General features: G+C 40.2%; 1 protein-coding gene and 1 pseudogene across 1 annotated transcript in view; both read right to left on the bottom strand.

Annotated features, from left to right (window-relative positions):
* Positions 1 to 393: 393 nt before the first annotated feature.
* On the bottom strand, positions 394 to 8,757 carry LOC135098054 (large neutral amino acids transporter small subunit 2-like; annotated as a pseudogene).
* A 7,698-nt stretch (positions 8,758 to 16,455) lies between these two features.
* LOC135098053 (uncharacterized) overlaps positions 16,456 to 17,544 on the bottom strand; it is a 20,064-nt gene continuing 18,975 nt past the window's right edge. The window contains exon 3 of the mRNA XM_064000260.1: positions 16,456 to 16,509. Within this exon, the coding sequence (XP_063856330.1) occupies positions 16,456 to 16,509 (54 nt within the window). The remainder of the gene's footprint in view (positions 16,510 to 17,544) is intronic.

Here is a 17,544-nt window from a genome sequence, read left to right as displayed (position 1 = left end):
CACATGTGTGTGTGCATGTTGTCATCACTGACAACAGTTCACACCATACAGCTGCCCCCCCAAGGTCCATCAGTATACACACACACACACACAAGCCACTTGAGCAAAAATACAAACAGATCACCAAGGATCCAGCAGCAGCAGCAGTAACAGCAGTTCAGAGGGGATTAAAGTAGGAAACATTTCTGATATCCATTGTCTACCAGCAGTGTGATTTGCCATGATGCACAGAACCATAACCAAGTGGATAAAATATGTGAAGGCTGTATGATATGATGACACACACACACACACACACGTGCGTTTCTTGGCAGCTGTGGTAGGGCAGCAGCAGCAGTAGCAGCAGCAGTGATGGTAGTAATGGTAGAGGAGGTGCAGTCAGTCACTCCTCACTCAGTTTTCAGATACGAAGAGCAACTGTGTCCAAACAGTGAGTTGGTCTGTTGGAAGGACACAGGACAATGTCAGTTTTGGATGTGTGGACACCAGGTCAGGTGATGCTGTGTGAGGGAATGGATAGTTTAATTCTCTGTACTTTTTGTGAGAATGTCTGCTTAGTATAGAGATAGATGCACATAAATTCATAAAGCTTGAGACTAAGATGTAAAAAAGTACTGAGAATGTTATTACATTATTATATGAATGAAAGTATGGATGTATATTCCTTGCTCCAGCTGTTGGTGAGTGAATAGATGGCACTGAAATAGTTTAATGTAAGAAGGTGGTAAACCATACTGTTCATCATTTATTTTCTTGCCAAGGAAAATATGGCAAACAGTGAATATTACTCACATTATCAAGAAATATTCAAGAAAGATGGAAAAGAAAGCCCTAGTCTTTCAGTGCCCCTCCACAAGTAAGGGCTCATTCATACCACTCAGTATTGTCTTGCTACTATTTTGTGGCACACTGGCCTAACATCCCATGAACAAAAGGACAACCATAAACAGACCACTCACCAAGTGCTGTTCTGACAATTTTTGGCTTGTTCTGCCAGTACACAAAGAGGAAGTAGGCAGGCACCCCAGAGCCAGTGATGAGCAGGTCCATGCCCACCTAATATGGCCGCACATACAGCGGGAGAAACACCAGGAAGCCACACACCAGCAGGAAGGCGATGGGAACGATGATGTTCACCTGCACAGAGAGGGAGGCGTTGTAGTCTTGTGGCATCTGTGTCCTGTTCTAATTATCAGCATGCCATTTGTCTATATATTTAGTATAATTTCTGTGACAACTATGTCCTCTTTCAGCTACACACACACAGCCTTCTCAGAGCAAAGTGGTTTGTCTGTTGTTCAACAGATCATCATGATAATTATACATTTCAACTATAAATAAGCTCTGAGGAGGTAATATGTATTGATGTGGTGGTTGTGTGGCAGCAGTGGTGCCTAACTCATGTTGGCGATGCATTTATTGATACATTTTCTTTATTTCTCACTAATTCATCTAGGGTGACACAGCTTGCCTAGTTCAGCTTTCAGTGAACAAACTTAATGAAACAGGTTTTCCTGTAAAGGCAGCCATGAGACCAAGTTGTTGGGGATTGACTCCCTGGGCCAGCACTCTCACACAGCAGGCCATGATTCATGAAACTGGTAATGCACCAGTGTGGGGTTTTCACCTCTCCTTTCAGATCAATTGCTGTTGTTCCCAAGTAACATCCTATTCTTTTTCTCCTGCTAACCCTATTTTTTTCCTGCTTCTCCTCTTTCAGTCTTTTTTTCTTATCCTGTTATTCCATCTTCTTCCATTGCTCCATTTTCTAAGGCTGAATCATCATCATAATCCCATTCCCATATTGAGTTGTGAGAAACACACACACACACACACACACACAACAAATAAATAAATAAACAAATAACAATAAATGAATAAAAAAAATATATATAAATAAATAAAAATAAAACCACAGGCAGATCATAAACACAGCCACCACTGCTGTCTGGTGCTCACCTTGATGGGCCGCTCCATGTCAGGGTATTTCCAGCACATGTACAGCAGAATGGCGATACTGCACAGGATGAATGAACTCTCTACAAAGCTGGCGTAGTCAATGAGGCGGTAGATGTCCGTGGTGGAGAGGTAGACCAGTGACAACAGGCCCTGGAAGAGGAAGGAGAGGAGGTGGAGGTGAGTCTTTGTGAATATTCCAAGCTGTGGTTAAAATGGAATGCCTTGTCAACCTCTCATTCGGTAAGACAAACTGTTAATGACTGAGTGAAGGAGAGCATGAAGGGGCATTACAGGCAGTTGTGCCAGATCTCATCATGTGGGGCTGTGGCACCAGGTACTTTGAACTAGTCCCACATGCTTTTGTTCTGATACAGAAGGTGATTACAAGAAAATAATAGACAAACTGCATTTAGACAAATATTCACTTTTAGACGCACCAAGCTAACTAAACATTCCAACCTAAATTTATTTTCTTCATTTGTGAGGATGCGTTCTGTCTGACTGAATAATATATAAAAACTGTGTGTTTGTGTGTGTGTGTGTGTGTGTGTGTGTGTGTGTGTGTGTGTGTATGTAAATCTATTAATAACTCGAGGAAAACTCATCAATCACTTTTCATACAAATACATCAACTTGGAAACTAAAGACTGATGAAGTTAAGAACTAAAAAATGTTTGTGTAGGTAAGCAATAATGTACACATAAGTACATTCACTTCCATACTTCTTTCCATCTGTCAAAATATTAGCTCACACTGCACATCCTGAGGGGACACCATAAGAACCATGATGCATGCTCACACACACACACACACACACACACACACACACACAGTAGTAGTGGTAGTAGTATTTTACTGACAAAAAAAACATTGAAAATAACAAAAAATTATGTTGTTTTTGTCCAACTTCAAAAGAAAGGTATCACACATACTGTTTTAAAATACATAAAAGCCACAGCAATGAATCTGTTAATGACAATAATAAAAAACCTATAAACACACACACACACACACATAGCATTGCACAATGTCTTACCAGGAAGATGAGAGAAGACATTGGAGTGTTGCATTTGCAGTTGATGAGAGCAAGGTTGTCTGGGAAGTGGCCTTGTCTTGCACCCACGAAGCACAGCCTATTGGAGTGTTGCATTTGCAGTTGACGAGAGCAAGGTTGTCGGGGAAGTGGCCTTGTCTTGCACCCACGAAGCACAGCCTATTGGAGTGTTGCATTTGCAGTTGATGAGAGCAAGGTTGTCTGGGAAGTGGCCTTGTCTTGCACCCACGAAGCACAGCCTGTCAACATCATTAAGCTGGTGAGTGGGGTATTACTACCAGTCATAACTTGTGCTCTAAATCTGACAGAGAGTAAAGGGAGTGTATGAAAGGAATGGATTGTGGAGCTCATGGAAATCTTGCAATCAAGTATATCTAAATTCTTGAATAAAGTGGATTCTCTGTTAAAATAAATAAGATAACTTTAGAATTGAACTCCATCATCATTAGTGGTTATAACTGAAGCAGGAAATCTCTTAATATAGCACAGTGGTATTTTCACCAAACACTACAGCTTTTCATATATGACAGAAAACCTGAACGCAGGAGTATAACACCAGATGTGAGTCTAGGTATGAGAGAGAGAGAGAGAGAGAGAGAGAGAGAGAGAGAGAGAGAGAGAGAGAGAGAGAGAGAGAGAGAGAGAGAGAGAGAGAGAGAGAGAGAGAGAATTTTCTTATGTTTCTTATAATTGATGGATGACAATGAAAGATAGAAATAGATGTGTCAGTATGTTCCCTGCATGGACTGCCACATGTAGGCCTGATGGCTTCTTTTATAAGTTCTCTTAGTTTTCTTAATTGTGTTTTGAATTAAGAAAGCCTAAATTCCTCAGTCAAAAAGAGCTAGACAATCCTGAAGTGAAGTAGTATGCATTTGTGGTTATGATGAGTCAAGTGTATGAGAGGAAGAGCAGTTAAATTTTCTCCAGACCCTGATGTTGATGCCTTGCCTTGCCTATCTACCCTGAAGGATAAAACAAGCCTGGTATAGAGATAGATAGCCTGAGATGTGTGGATGTAGTGGGATTTAGCTAGTTTTCCCTATCTAAGAGCAGGTGGTCAGGAAGAGTGATGAATCAGCTGGGAAAATTATATATATATATATATATATATATATATATATATATATATATATATATATATATATATATATATATATATATATATATATATATTACATCAACAAACAAAATAGGTGGTGAATAGATGAAAATAGATCCGAAATGCTAGCAGGAGCAACACCCACCTGGAGGAAGTCATGATGTGCACTGAGAGACCACCAAAGGCTGAGAGGTCCACCAGCAAGGGCATCACCCAGCTGCTGCTGCTCATTAGACGGTCAGCAAAGGTCTGTCATCAAGGCAACAACAACAACTAAGGTTATGTTCTGTAACACTGACCATTAGCTTGGATAGCGTGTGATAAAATTATTAAAAAACAATGGGGAGAAAATTTAGAAAGGTAAGTAATTTTCATATTATATAATGCTTGAAGTCTGCTGCTGCTAGATAAGCCAAACTTAATATTAATGATAATTCCTGATTATTGTCTTTTCCTCTAACATAAATACACTATGGTATACTAATAGGAGAACCAAAATATCTAAGCTATTACATATAATTGTAAAGTTTAAAGAATGGACTCAAAACACTAGAAAAGTCAGAGCAATGTCTGCTATAATTACGTTCTCTATAAAAGTAATTACCGAATGATCTAACTTATCTATCACTTGTGCCACAACAGTCACATGGTGCCATCAACAACACAATGCAAATTACTCATGGAAGCTGTCAATGGTGTACTCACAACAGCAATGGCATCAGAGGCCAGCATGTCGAGGGGAGAGCACAGCCAGGCAGGCAACATTGGCCATCACGTAGACCAGTGGCAGGGAGATGTAGATGGCCCGGGGCAGGTTACTGTGGGCAGGGTGTGATGTTAACAGGACTGGTGGTGACTGGTGGTGATATCTGATCATTGAGTTCCTTGTATTTCTCAAAATTAATTATGTACTAACAGGACACAACCTTCACAATGTTGCTCATATTCTAGTGAAGCTGTTCTTAATTATTTCTTGTGAAGATGTAATATATAGAAAACCTATAATGTGAACAAGATATTACTATTTCCTTCACATAAATTTATACAAAAATAGTTATACAGAATCCAAGGAAGGAACAAAAATACTTTATGAGGAAAACACTGTAACCAATGAAACAATATTTGTCACTCCAACAAAGAAATCAAAATAATACAAAAAAAAGAAAGGAAATTTGCATTCATGATACCTTTAGGTGGCATGTTAATTTGGTACAAAGACATATAGATCATTTGCAAAATATACAAGTCCAAAATGGAAAGAGATGATTCACATATCACGATTTATAGATAACAGATAAAAAGCAAAGGTATATGCTTAAAAAGATAGACCATTCTGTCACAACTCTACAAAGAAGTATGCTCTCCACTACAAAACAGCAAGAAATTAATCTATCATAAATGAGCGAGGTAAACCTGACTAGAGCTTGAACCCAAATCTGACAACCCAAAAGGACAAGTTTTTACTGCTTGGACCATAAGGGAAGCACCTCACAGTCAGTCCTGCTTTGCCTTGTGTTTGTGTCTTGTCACAGTAAAGCTTGAGCCAAGGCCTACAAACCAGCTGGTGTGAGTGGCAGTGTGGTGCCAAGTGAGGGAGAGACGGTACTCACACAAATGGGTTCTTCAGCTCCTCCGTCATGAAGTTGAGGTAGTTCCATCCAGCATAGGAAAATATGCCTGAGTAGAAGGAGACAGCTATCTCGCCTGGCTCAGTGCTGGTGCCCTGGAAGGAGTTGTGGAAGTTCCCAGTGTTGCCTGAAAAGTGGAGGTGAAGATTATTATGATGTAGATTTTTTTTTTTTTTGTGTACTTCAGAAAGACTATTAAGAATTTTTAATGTGTTCTGGAACTTGGATTTTTCACATCTTGACTGTAAAGAATCAACAAAAGCACAATAAAGCAAAGTTCTATGCATAAAAATGGCTTACTAACAAGACTTAAACAAGGGTTAAAATAGAAAGCCATAGGAAACATGAACACATATAACTGAAGGCACTAAAGAATGATTAGATTGGTGTGCTACTACAATTAACAAGATTTCACAACAGGATCAATCAAACTTGCTATGTGAGGTCTCAGACACACATGATTTTGTTCTATCCCTACAAAAAATAAAGTAAACATCAGTCTTTTAAATATACTTAATAGCTATGGGATACAAGACTCCCCAAAATTAATATAATGTAGACTGACACCTGACTGACTGACTGGCTGATGGCATTGCAGTGAAGGGCAACGCTGCTAGACACATTCACTCACTCACTCACTGGCTCACTTGTTCAAACACTCACCCATGCAAAGGTGGACGATGCCAGCAATGATGACAATGAGCAATGCACCAATCTTGGTCACCATGAAGAAATCCTACAGCTTGGTGGTGACTCGTACATTCCAGCAATTCAGTGCTGTCAGGACACAGTGACAGTCAAATATTAAAAAACTACACAACTCTAAACAGAAATAATAAACAATGACTTTCATTATTACAGAGAACCATAATATACATAATATAGTAAATCTGTCAAAAGAAACTCTGTATGATGTAATACTTATAAAAGCATAAGAACTGGTCAAAACCTTTTTAATGTGTTTTTTGATGGACCACAACCTATAATGTGTATATACTGTATACATTTTTCTTGGTGCAGTAAAAAAAATATCTATATATCTAAAGATGAAAAGATGCTGGAATTATAAGAATGAAAAAAAAAAAAAATAATAAATAAATAAAACAATGTGTGTGTGTGTGTGTGTGTGTGTGTGTGTGTGTGTGTGTGTTTACCTAGTTTACCTAGTTGTGGTTTATGGGAGGGGAGTAATCTCATAGTATCCTATCTCTGTATATATCCAGTTTGGTCTTAAAAGCGTGGACAGTTGTAGAGCGGGGATTGGTACAGAAACTTCCAGACAGGTGCCGTGAGTTTATTTGCGGGCGCTGTTCACAGGCGCAGTTAGATTCCCCAGACACGGTCACAGCAAGTATACAACAGAGGCCTGCCAACAACCAATTAAGTGAATACGAAATCCTACACGAATTTAGTGGACACATCACAAGTTATAATATAAACATGGTCTGGAAATGTTATACTAATCCAACTCCATAGAAAATCATGTTTCTATCAAATATCACCAACAAGGTACATTCACAATAAGTACTTAACAAGATCACCCAAATACTTTTAACTGTAATCACATACACTTACATGTTCATCAAAGTTAATATTAAATAAATATATCATAATCACAATACCATCATAATACAAAGTGCTTACCCAAACTCCAGGTGGTGCTTAAATCACAATAAAGGAAAACCACTGCAGGCGTGAGTGTGTGGTGTTTTCGGTAGGCGTCCAGTCAGCCGAATGACCGAGACCGTGGCAGTACCCAACGAGGTGCAAACCGCATTACTGGAACCTACTTCGAACTTCTAATGGTGTATCTATGTACTCCTACACAATTATTGCATTGACAACATCTTCACTGAGTTCATTCCATTTGTTCATACTTCTGTGAGGAAAACTATACTTTTTGATGTCTCTTCAACAGTTCTTCAACTTCTTACTTCTTCAATTTCTTACTGTGTCCCCTTGTACTCTGTGTGTCTAAAGTTATAAAACATTCTTTGTTCATATTTTTCATACCATTTATCATTCTATAGATGTTTATTAAATCCCCTCTCTGTCTCCTATTTTCAAGGATAGGAATTTCCAGCATTCTTAATCTCTCTTCAAAGGTCAACTTACTCAACTCCGGAACCATCATAGTGACTACTCTTTGTACTCCTTGTGTGTGTGTGTGTGTGTGTGTGTGTGTGTGTGTGTGTGCTCCAGGACCAAAGCATCACTCACATATGGACAGTGCTGCAATGAGCCGCACAGCATCGTCTGGCAGGTCACAGTTGGGGAAGAACGGTTGAATCACATACTTGGCAAAGGCCAGCGCCATGATGGCATTGGTGGTGGGCCTGGAGAAGGACAGAGGCATCAGTATAGCACACACTACTGAAGAAGATCAAAGCATTAGCAATATGCCAGTGAACTAAGGAATATGTACAGTTTTGGATGCTTGAATGGGAGGTGAACATTAAGGTTATACAGTGTGCATAGTTATCATGGCATTAATAAGTACTAAGATCAAGTAAGAGGGACACAGGCACTGTACCAGTATAACAACACATTACAGAGAGAAGGCCAAAGCTTTGATAATATAACAGTGAACTAAGGAATGTGAAATGTTCTACATGAGCATTAAGTTACAGTTTTCAGTGTAAAGTTATCACAGCACTAAGTATTAAGATCAAGTAAGATATTAGTAAGATGGCAAAACCCTTATGCACTTATAAAGACATGATGGCCACCACTTGAACACTTGCACAACAAACTTAACTTACACAAAGATGAGGTTGGCAGCCCAGAGGAAAAGGAAGGCAGGGAGGGAGCCAAAGCCAGCATTAATGTACGCATAGTCTCCGCCTGATTTTGGTATGGATGTGCCCAGCTCTGCATAGCATAGCGCGCCCACCAGCGACATGAGGCCACACATCACCCACACCACCAGCGACATGCCCACGCTGCCTGTCTCCCTCAGCACTCCCTTGGGCGAGATGAAGATGCCTGCAGAGAGAGAGAGAGAGAGAGAGAGAGAGAGAGAGAGAGAGAGAGAGAGAGAGAGAGAGAGAGAGAGAGAGAGAGAGAGAGAGACCTTGATAATTAGTGTTAACATTTTCACATCTGCTATGCACACACACACACACACACACACACACACACACACATTGCTACAGTTAGTATTACTTTTGTATTTTCTGATAATTAGTATTGGTACTGGTGTTTACAATTTTTTTTACATTACAGCATTACATTATATCATCATGCTTTTCCCTTGTATATTTTTGTCTCTCAAGATGTTTATTATAAAATTTTATTACTATTTTCATTATTATTATTATTATTATTTTTTTTTTATTATTATTATTATTATTATTATTGTTATTATTATTATTATTATTATTATTATTATTATTATTATTATTATTATTTGTTACATCATCAAGAGAAATCAAAAGAAAAAAGAGAAGAAAATCTGATAATATTTAGCTTTCCAGAATATACACATACATAGACTACTGTACCATACAGATTCGTGTGAAAAACAACAACAATAACAACAACAACAACAACAACAACAACAACAACAACAATAATAATAATAATAATAATAATAATAACAATAATAATAATAATAATAATAATAACAAGCCAAAAGAAAAATATGCACAAGAATAAAAATAAAACAATATTAATATAAAGGATTGCAAAAATAAGAAAAAGCAAAAACAATTTGGTACACACACACACACACACACACACACACACACACACACACACAATGATGCCAAGGATGATGGCCACGTCCTCCAGCAAGCCGAGTTCCTTCTTGAGTTGTGTCTTTTGCGTTTCATCCTCGCCCACCTCCCCAGGTGGCCTCTCCTCCTTGGGAGTCATGGGCTCCAGCTCCGCCGTGAGGGCCTCCGTGGTGTCGCTGGTGGGCACGCGCTTGGCCGGCATGCTGGTGGTGTCGGTGGTGTCGGTGGAGATGGTGGTGGTGGTGAGAATGGACCTGGGGAAAAGACGCAGAATAAGTTATGGTCCATATTTTGAAACATTTCAGTCCGCATCCTGACTAGTTTTAAAGGTCTCTAGTTGAAGCTATACGGGTTTCCAAGGGTGTTTCTAGGGCTCTAGATTAACAATATTTCTACACTATCAACAGGAAAAACAGCCTTGAGAATCCGGCTAAACATCTCTGTGGCCTTTGAAAATAGTCGTGGTGAGAAAGCAAAAGCGTTTCTGAATACGAGGCAGCGTCGCAGAGTTAGTTGGTGAGATTGGACCTAGAGAGAAGACGGCACATTGAGAACAAAAGAAAACAAAGGAAGTTGCAAGATGCCATCAGGCCTATACACGTGGCAGTCCTTGTAAGAAAAAAAAAAAAAACCTACTTATTTCCACCTCTCCATAAATTCATCTAATCTTTTAAAGCTCCCTAATGACTCAATTGGGTCCATTCAGTTCATCTACCACTCTATTTGAGAACCATTTTTCTTACCTCTTTTCTAAATCTATTTCAAGACGGGACTATATTCTGAAACACTCCTGCGCCGCACCTCCACTACTTTCAAAAGACTCTGGTTGTTGAAGATCCACGATTTTTTAATGGTGTTTTTACGGTTCTATTGACAGATGAATAAGATTTCTACATTACTGACAGGAGTCTTGAGAATCCGGTTAATCATCTCTGTGGCCTTTGAAAAATAGTCGTGGTGAGAAAGCAAAGCGTTTCAGAATACGGACCATTATAAGGATATGTACTAGGCAGCATTGTATGTTTTGCTTATTGCCGTGCGTGTTTGATATAAGAATGCGTCAGAGGAAAGGCAACGCCATCAATAACAAAGTTAGCGTCACGAAGAACTATAATAACAGACTGAATCATGACAAGACGTAAAATGTAAAAATAATAAATGAATGTATGATTGAATGAATGAATGAATGAGTGGATGAATAAATAAGTAAATAATGAACACTAAACGATAAGAAAAGAATGAGGGAAGAATGTTAGCGGAAAGGTTTACGTCTCTCGTTTGTATGTATAGGCTGTACTGCGCTCGCTGCCCAGACAGATCGAACCGCGTCCACTCACTCCCGCAGACTTGTGTGGCGGGCGGTGACGACGGTGGCAGGGGCGGCACACTCATCCAGGCACACTGTACGTTTCTCAGCAGAAACGAAATTACGGGTGATAGATTAGATCCTGCTATAATTATGTGTTATTTGGATGATGACGATGGTCTTACTAACCACATGACGCGTCCAGATTCAGTGACAGTTACTTACTGAAGCTACATTTATCTCTAGGGCAATAATTACGTGCTGGCGAGATCTGTGGCCCGTGTTCAGAAACGCTCTGCTCTTTCACCACGACTATTTTCAAAGGTTACAAAAAATTCTTTCTCCTGTTAATAATGTGGAAATCTTGTTAATCTGTCACTAAAACCATAGCCAGTATCCTTAAAAACCCGTGTAACTTCAACTAGAGTCTTTTGAAAGTAGTGGAGGTGCAGCGCAGAACTGTTTCAATATGTGGTCTTATGCACTAAAATCACAATTATTGACATGACATCGCCGCCGTGAGTGAGGTGTTGACTTGTGGTCACTTTAAGGACCGCACAGAGCCATTCCTGTGTCCTGTGCTGCAGTCCCCACGCCACTGTTACGCCAGGCGAAACGCAATTGTAGGTAAAATTACGATGAATGAGAGCATGTTACAATAAAATTTGGTATAATTCTGATGGCTGTTGTTCCATTGTTCAGTGCGGAAGAAAGCCCCGCTGTCCTGTCTGTCACGTGACACCAGCACCACCACGCGAATAGACCGTATTCAGAAACCCTTTTGTGCCGCACCTCAACGACATTCAAAAGGCTCTAATTGAAGTGACACGGATTTTTAAGAGTGTTTTTATAGTTTTAGTGAGATACTAACGGATTTTTACGCTATAAACAGGAAAAAAAAAACACTCTTGAGGACCCAGCTAATCATGTGGTGAGAAAGCAAAGCGTTATTTTATAGAATACCGGCCAAATTGTACCATGGTTTAGAGTCCGTGCTCAAGGCCGAGCCACCGGAAACAAGGCGAGCAAGTGTGGACTAAACTCAGCTGTGTGACATCCGCTCAGCACCCCAGCTGCGTCAGATTTCCCGGCAAAAACAAGGGCAATCGGTCAATCAGAGCGTCGCGTCGTGTTCCAGGCCTCAGATAACAACCGCAACGAAAACTCTTAAAAAAAAAAAAAAAAAAAAAAAAAACGCCTTCCATAATCTATGAAGGCGGAGGGGGAGGGGAGAGTAAGACGTCCCTAGTCCCCCCCACCCAACCCTCGCCCACCTGCAGGCACCACTTGGTTCATGCAGACAAATGAGGGTCAACTGGCGCGGGAGGCGTGGTGAAGCTGAGGCGCGACAGAAGGCGGGAGGCAGGATGGCGGTGATGGTAGCCAGCTGATGGAAGTAAGTGGCAGGGAAGAAGCAAAATATAAGGAAAGTAAGAGTGACAAGGAGGAAGGAAGTAATCTGGTGAACTTGTAAGCAGCAGCACGACATGGCGGTGGAGTCTTGGTTGTTGCCACAGAACGCCAACAACAATGAAGGATTTTTTTTTTCTTTTCTTCCCACGCCGTTTTCCTGTAGCTAAGAATTACTGTCATGTACGGGGCTGTCTTCATCTGCTCTTATCAAGATACACACATACACACGTTAAATGTTAATACGCACTTCTGACTGGAGAGAGAGAGAGAGAGAGAGAGAGAGAGAGAGAGAGAGAGAGAGAGAGAGAGAGAGAGAGAGAGAGAGAGAGAGAGAGAGAGAGAGAGAGAGAGAGAGAGAGAGAGAGAGAGAGAGAGATTTCAGGTAACCATTTCAACATTACATATACTCCAAGCAGCTAAAAACGATAAAAAATAAGTGTATTCCTTTATATCGCCCATTCATAATTTCTCTTCGTCAGTGTCGGTTTTCCCTGTTCCCTGTTCTCCCTTCCTTGCGTTTCGTTATTCCGTTTTTCCACATCTTGTATCCTTATTCTCCTACTCTCTTTCCTCTTTCCTCCCTCCTTTTCCACTTTTTTACTATATTTTCTTCCTCAGTCTGGACTTCGTTTTCCTGTGTTTCCTCTTTCTCTTCCCTTCTTTCGTCTTGACTCAAAGTTTCCTTCTTTTCTTACCCATTTTCCTTTCAATTCAGTTCTCTTTATTTTTCTTCGTACCAGTATTCGTGTCAGTTTTTATTTCCTCTCTTTGCAGATCCCTTATTTCTTCAAGTTTTCTTCCTTCGTATCAAATTAATTTTCCACTCTTTCCTACATATCTCCTTTCTCAGTTGCATCACTCGCCACCCTCACCTTCCCTCACACGGCAAGGCAGAGGAGTAGTCGTGCGCACCTCAGTATGTCCTGTGAGCGACTGGAGGGTGGAGGGTGGATGAGATGTTTATTTCAATGAGGCAACAATGGCGACGATGCCCAAGCAGCACACACGTGGAGAGAGAGAGAGAGAGAGAGAGAGAGAGAGAGAGAGAGAGAGAGAGAGAGAGAGAGAGAGAGAGAGAGAGAGAGAGAGAGAGAGAGAGAGAGAGAGAGAGAGAGAGAGACCATAATAGATGTGCGACGTAGGGTGTCATGATAATAAAGAAGTAAAATGCTTAGCCCTGACACACCTTCAGCCAGCCCCAACGTACAAGTATACACAATAGCTTAAAGTCGAGTAACTCCTAATGTGCTCTGCGTTTTCCTTTAATCCTTTAAGGCCCCGTCTTCAGGAAACACTCTGCTCTCTCATCACGACTATTTTCAAAGGCCACAGCAATAACTAGCCAGGTTCTCAAGAGTGTTTCTCATGTCAGTAATGTAGAAATCTTGTTTATTTATCACTAGAACCATAAAGACACCCTTAAAAAAAAAAATAGTGTAACTTCAAATAAAGCCTTTTGAAAGTAGTGGAGGTGCGGCGCAGAAGTGTTTCAGAATACATACCTAAATTTTCTGCTCAGATAGGCTCTTAGCAGGTCACGGGCTGGGGTGGGGGCTGATGGAGACCTCTTGACACCGTGGAAGAGAGTGCGGTATAAGGACCCCTGACCGTGACTAAAACATACTACTCAATCTGACCTCATAACCATCTTTCTCAGACACATTCAGTCCATGCAAGTCGGTCCTCCTCGTGTCAGCCACCCCCGCCGTGCGTCACACTGGCCGTGTTCTGCCACGCTTTGTGTTCTCATCACGACAAATTGCAAAGGCCACCAAGATGATTTTCCGGGTTTTTCATGGGCACTTTTTCTCACCGATGATGCAAAGCCCTTGTTGAACTTTCCCTAGAACCATGAAAACACTGACGTACAAGCCTGGGTAACTTCCACTGCAGCCTATCATGACGAGTAGAGATATGCTGATCGAGGCGTTTTGAGGCTGTAAGACCGTATTCTGAAACACATCTGCGCCGCACCTCCACTGCTTTCATAAGGCTTGAGTTGAAAAGACGTGCATTCAGTGACGGTATTATTGCGGCTCTAGTGACAGATTAACAAGATTTCTACATAAGCATCTGGATAAACACCTTTGAAAATAGTCGAAGTGAGAGCAGAGCGTTTCAAAATTACAGACCTATGAGCCCATTCACTAACACGCGCGCACACACCCCAGCCTGTAAACACACAAACGCCTCACGTTATCAAAGGCACCGGTATCTCGGGTATCGCCGCCATCATCAGGGACCGTTACACATTAATAACAGACACCACTACGTAGAATTCGTGACAGTATGTTGGCACGAGTACCTACGCATTATTATTTCTGTTACTATATATTATGTCTTAATATAGATGATGGGAGTGTGGAGGAGGAGGAGGAAGAGAAACACACGAGGACAAACGGAAGCAGACATGTTTGACTATCTGACTATCTAACATGCAGTAAAATAGGATAACACAGACGAAGGCTCCTCCCCCACCCACTGCTCCCCTCCACCCAGGACGGATAGTAAAAAAAAATATATATATAAATAAATAAATTAATTAATTAATAAATTAATTAATTAATAAATACATATATATATATATATATATATATATATATATATATATATATATATATATTTATATATATATATATATATATATATATATATATATATATATATATATATATATATATGTTACAGTCAATACCTGAATCCAGACAATTTGTAAAGTGACTTATTTTTTCAGGCAATTTGTGAACTGCCTAACCTAACCTAACCTAACCTAACCTAACCTAACCTAACCTAACCTAACCTAACCTAACCTAACCTAACCTAACCTAACCTAACCTAACCTAACCTAACCTAACCTAACCTAACCTAACCTAACCTAACCTAACCAGGCAGTTCACAAATTGCCTGAAAAAATAAGTCACTTTACAAATTGTCTGGATTCAGGTATTGACTGTAACATATATATATATATATATATATATATATATATATATATATATATATATATATATATATATATATATATATATATATATATATATCATGTAATAATGAGAAACTAATGAAATTTTATATTGAAAAGACATTGTAAGTACCACTATTCCTACTTTTTTTTCAGTCAGCAAGAACTTCAGTAAAGCAACGAAAGGAGGAGGAGGAGGAGGAGGAGGAGGAGGAAAGGAAGAAGGAGGAAGAGAAAGGACGATCAAATATATATGTCGCATATACAGGCTTGTCAAGCGAGAGGTGACTACACAAGCCACGCACACGCACGCACACACGCACGCACGGACACACACACGTCATGTGCCCAAAAGACGTGCACAGAAGCAAGGAAGAAAGGGTCACAGCCCCACGAATCCAGCATTCTGCACTTCTTCAGTTGGGATCATATTGGATGATTTTTATTAAACTCCAAGGCTGCTCTCTGCCAATCGGTGAAATACGTAGTGCCAAATAAAATCCTCGCTTGAAAAGTCTTCAATTTTATACAATTCTGAGCTACAATGGAGTATTTCTGTGATTAACATTAGATTATTTTTATTAAGTTAAATAGCTGTTCTTTTACAATTATGTTACGTATTGTGTGTAGTAAAATCCTGCGCTTAAAATTCTCTACTTTTATGCAACTCTGCGCTACAATGGAATATTTAGCCCTCTCCCTAATTACCAGTCACTCTGAAATACCTTTAGTTGTTCTCTGAACTGGGAAGAAAATGCAAAATATATTCTTTTTCATCGTTAATTTTCTTGTAGATGGTCATAAAGACTTCACGCATTGCTTTTGGTGCTGCTAATTGTTCCGTGTAGCAGTGAAAGGGTTAAACAGGTTCCAAGAGGCCGCTTGAATTCTACAGCATGCAACACACAAACAAGAGTCGTAATTACGGAGGAGTAACCGACAGATGCGAGGCGGCGATAAGTGCGCGGGAGGAAAGGACGTCAGAAACTACACGCGTGGATGGACGAAACTAGAGTGGAGGTACAGTCACGCCTCGTCAAGTAATACAGAAGTGGAAATACAGTGGTGGTCAGTTATGTAATACAGAAGTGGAAGTATACAGTCACTGCCAGTCACCAAATACATCACACTTCCTTCCACCGTGCCTAGCGTTCCTGCCTTAACCTTCACCTCATCGCCTCTGCTCCACCACACTCCCGTCCACCTCAATTTCATCTCCTCTGCCACACCACACTCCCTTCCACTGTGTTTAGCGTTCAGGTCTGTCCCTCAACTCAGGTGTGCTAAGAAACAATCACTTGTCTGGTGTTGCTGAGAGACTGTCAGCATCTGATGGAAGAACGTCACACTGAGGGAAACATGCAATATACGAGTACCTAGTGGAGCTAAAATTTACGTACAGAAGTTTACTCCATTTTTGACCAACACTGCGTGTGCCCAAGAACAAATTAAGAGCACACGAAAAGGGAGATAAATGTACGAATGAATGATTAAAAGTAAAATGAAACGGTGAATAAGAATGTGAAAATAAATAAATAAACAAATAAATAGACAGAAAAATATGTATATTAGAATGTTAAAATGCACAGAAAATTTCTTCTATTAAAAGACAATTTTATCTTCCTTTCGCAGAGAGAGAGAGAGAGAGAGAGAGAGAGAGAGAGAGAGAGAGAGAGAGAGAGAGAGAGAGAGAGAGAGAGAGAGAGAGAGAGAGAGAGAGGTTGTAGTTACGTCGCGTCACGTCACGGTAGGGGGAGAGGGGAGGGAAGGGGAGGAAGGGGAGAAGGAAGGACAGTATGCAGTTGTTGATGGGACGGAGGGAAGGGAAGGGGGAGGGGTAAGTGGATTATGTAAATGTCTAAATAAGTGCCAAGGAATAGTGGTACAGAGCCAAGGCTGCAAGTGCTCTCTCTCTCTCTCTCTCTCTCTCTCTCTCTTCCATTAACTTCATTTTTTTCTTTTCTTCTTCGTTCGTAAAGAAAAAAATGGTGTTATTATCGTGTTTGTTCTTCCTTACTTTTTCTCTTCCTCGTGTTGTTTTCCATTATTCTTGTTATCTTCGTTTCTTCTTCTTCTCTCTTCTTTCTCTTCAACGTCTTTTATTTTTTTCATTAACTCTCTCACTGCTCTCTTGCCTCCTAATTTATCTTTTATTTCCTGCTACATTATCTCTGCCAGTTATCATCTCTTCTTTTTTTATCTCATTAGCCTAGTCCCCCCCCCTCTCTCTCTCTCTCTCTCTCTCTCTCTCTCTCTCTCTCTCTCTCTCTCTCTCTCTCTATCCATTTATCCTACATCCTTCATTCTTCATTATCTCTGTCTCTCTTTCCTCTTCAATACTCCTGATTTCATCCTCTACTCGTATTTTCTTTTTTACGTAATT

This window comes from Scylla paramamosain, unplaced genomic scaffold, assembly GCF_035594125.1.
Source record: "Scylla paramamosain isolate STU-SP2022 unplaced genomic scaffold, ASM3559412v1 Contig42, whole genome shotgun sequence".
NCBI lineage: Eukaryota > Metazoa > Arthropoda > Malacostraca > Decapoda > Portunidae > Scylla > Scylla paramamosain.
Note: the sequence above shows the minus strand (reverse complement) of the source record. Positions and strands in the feature narration are given on the sequence as shown.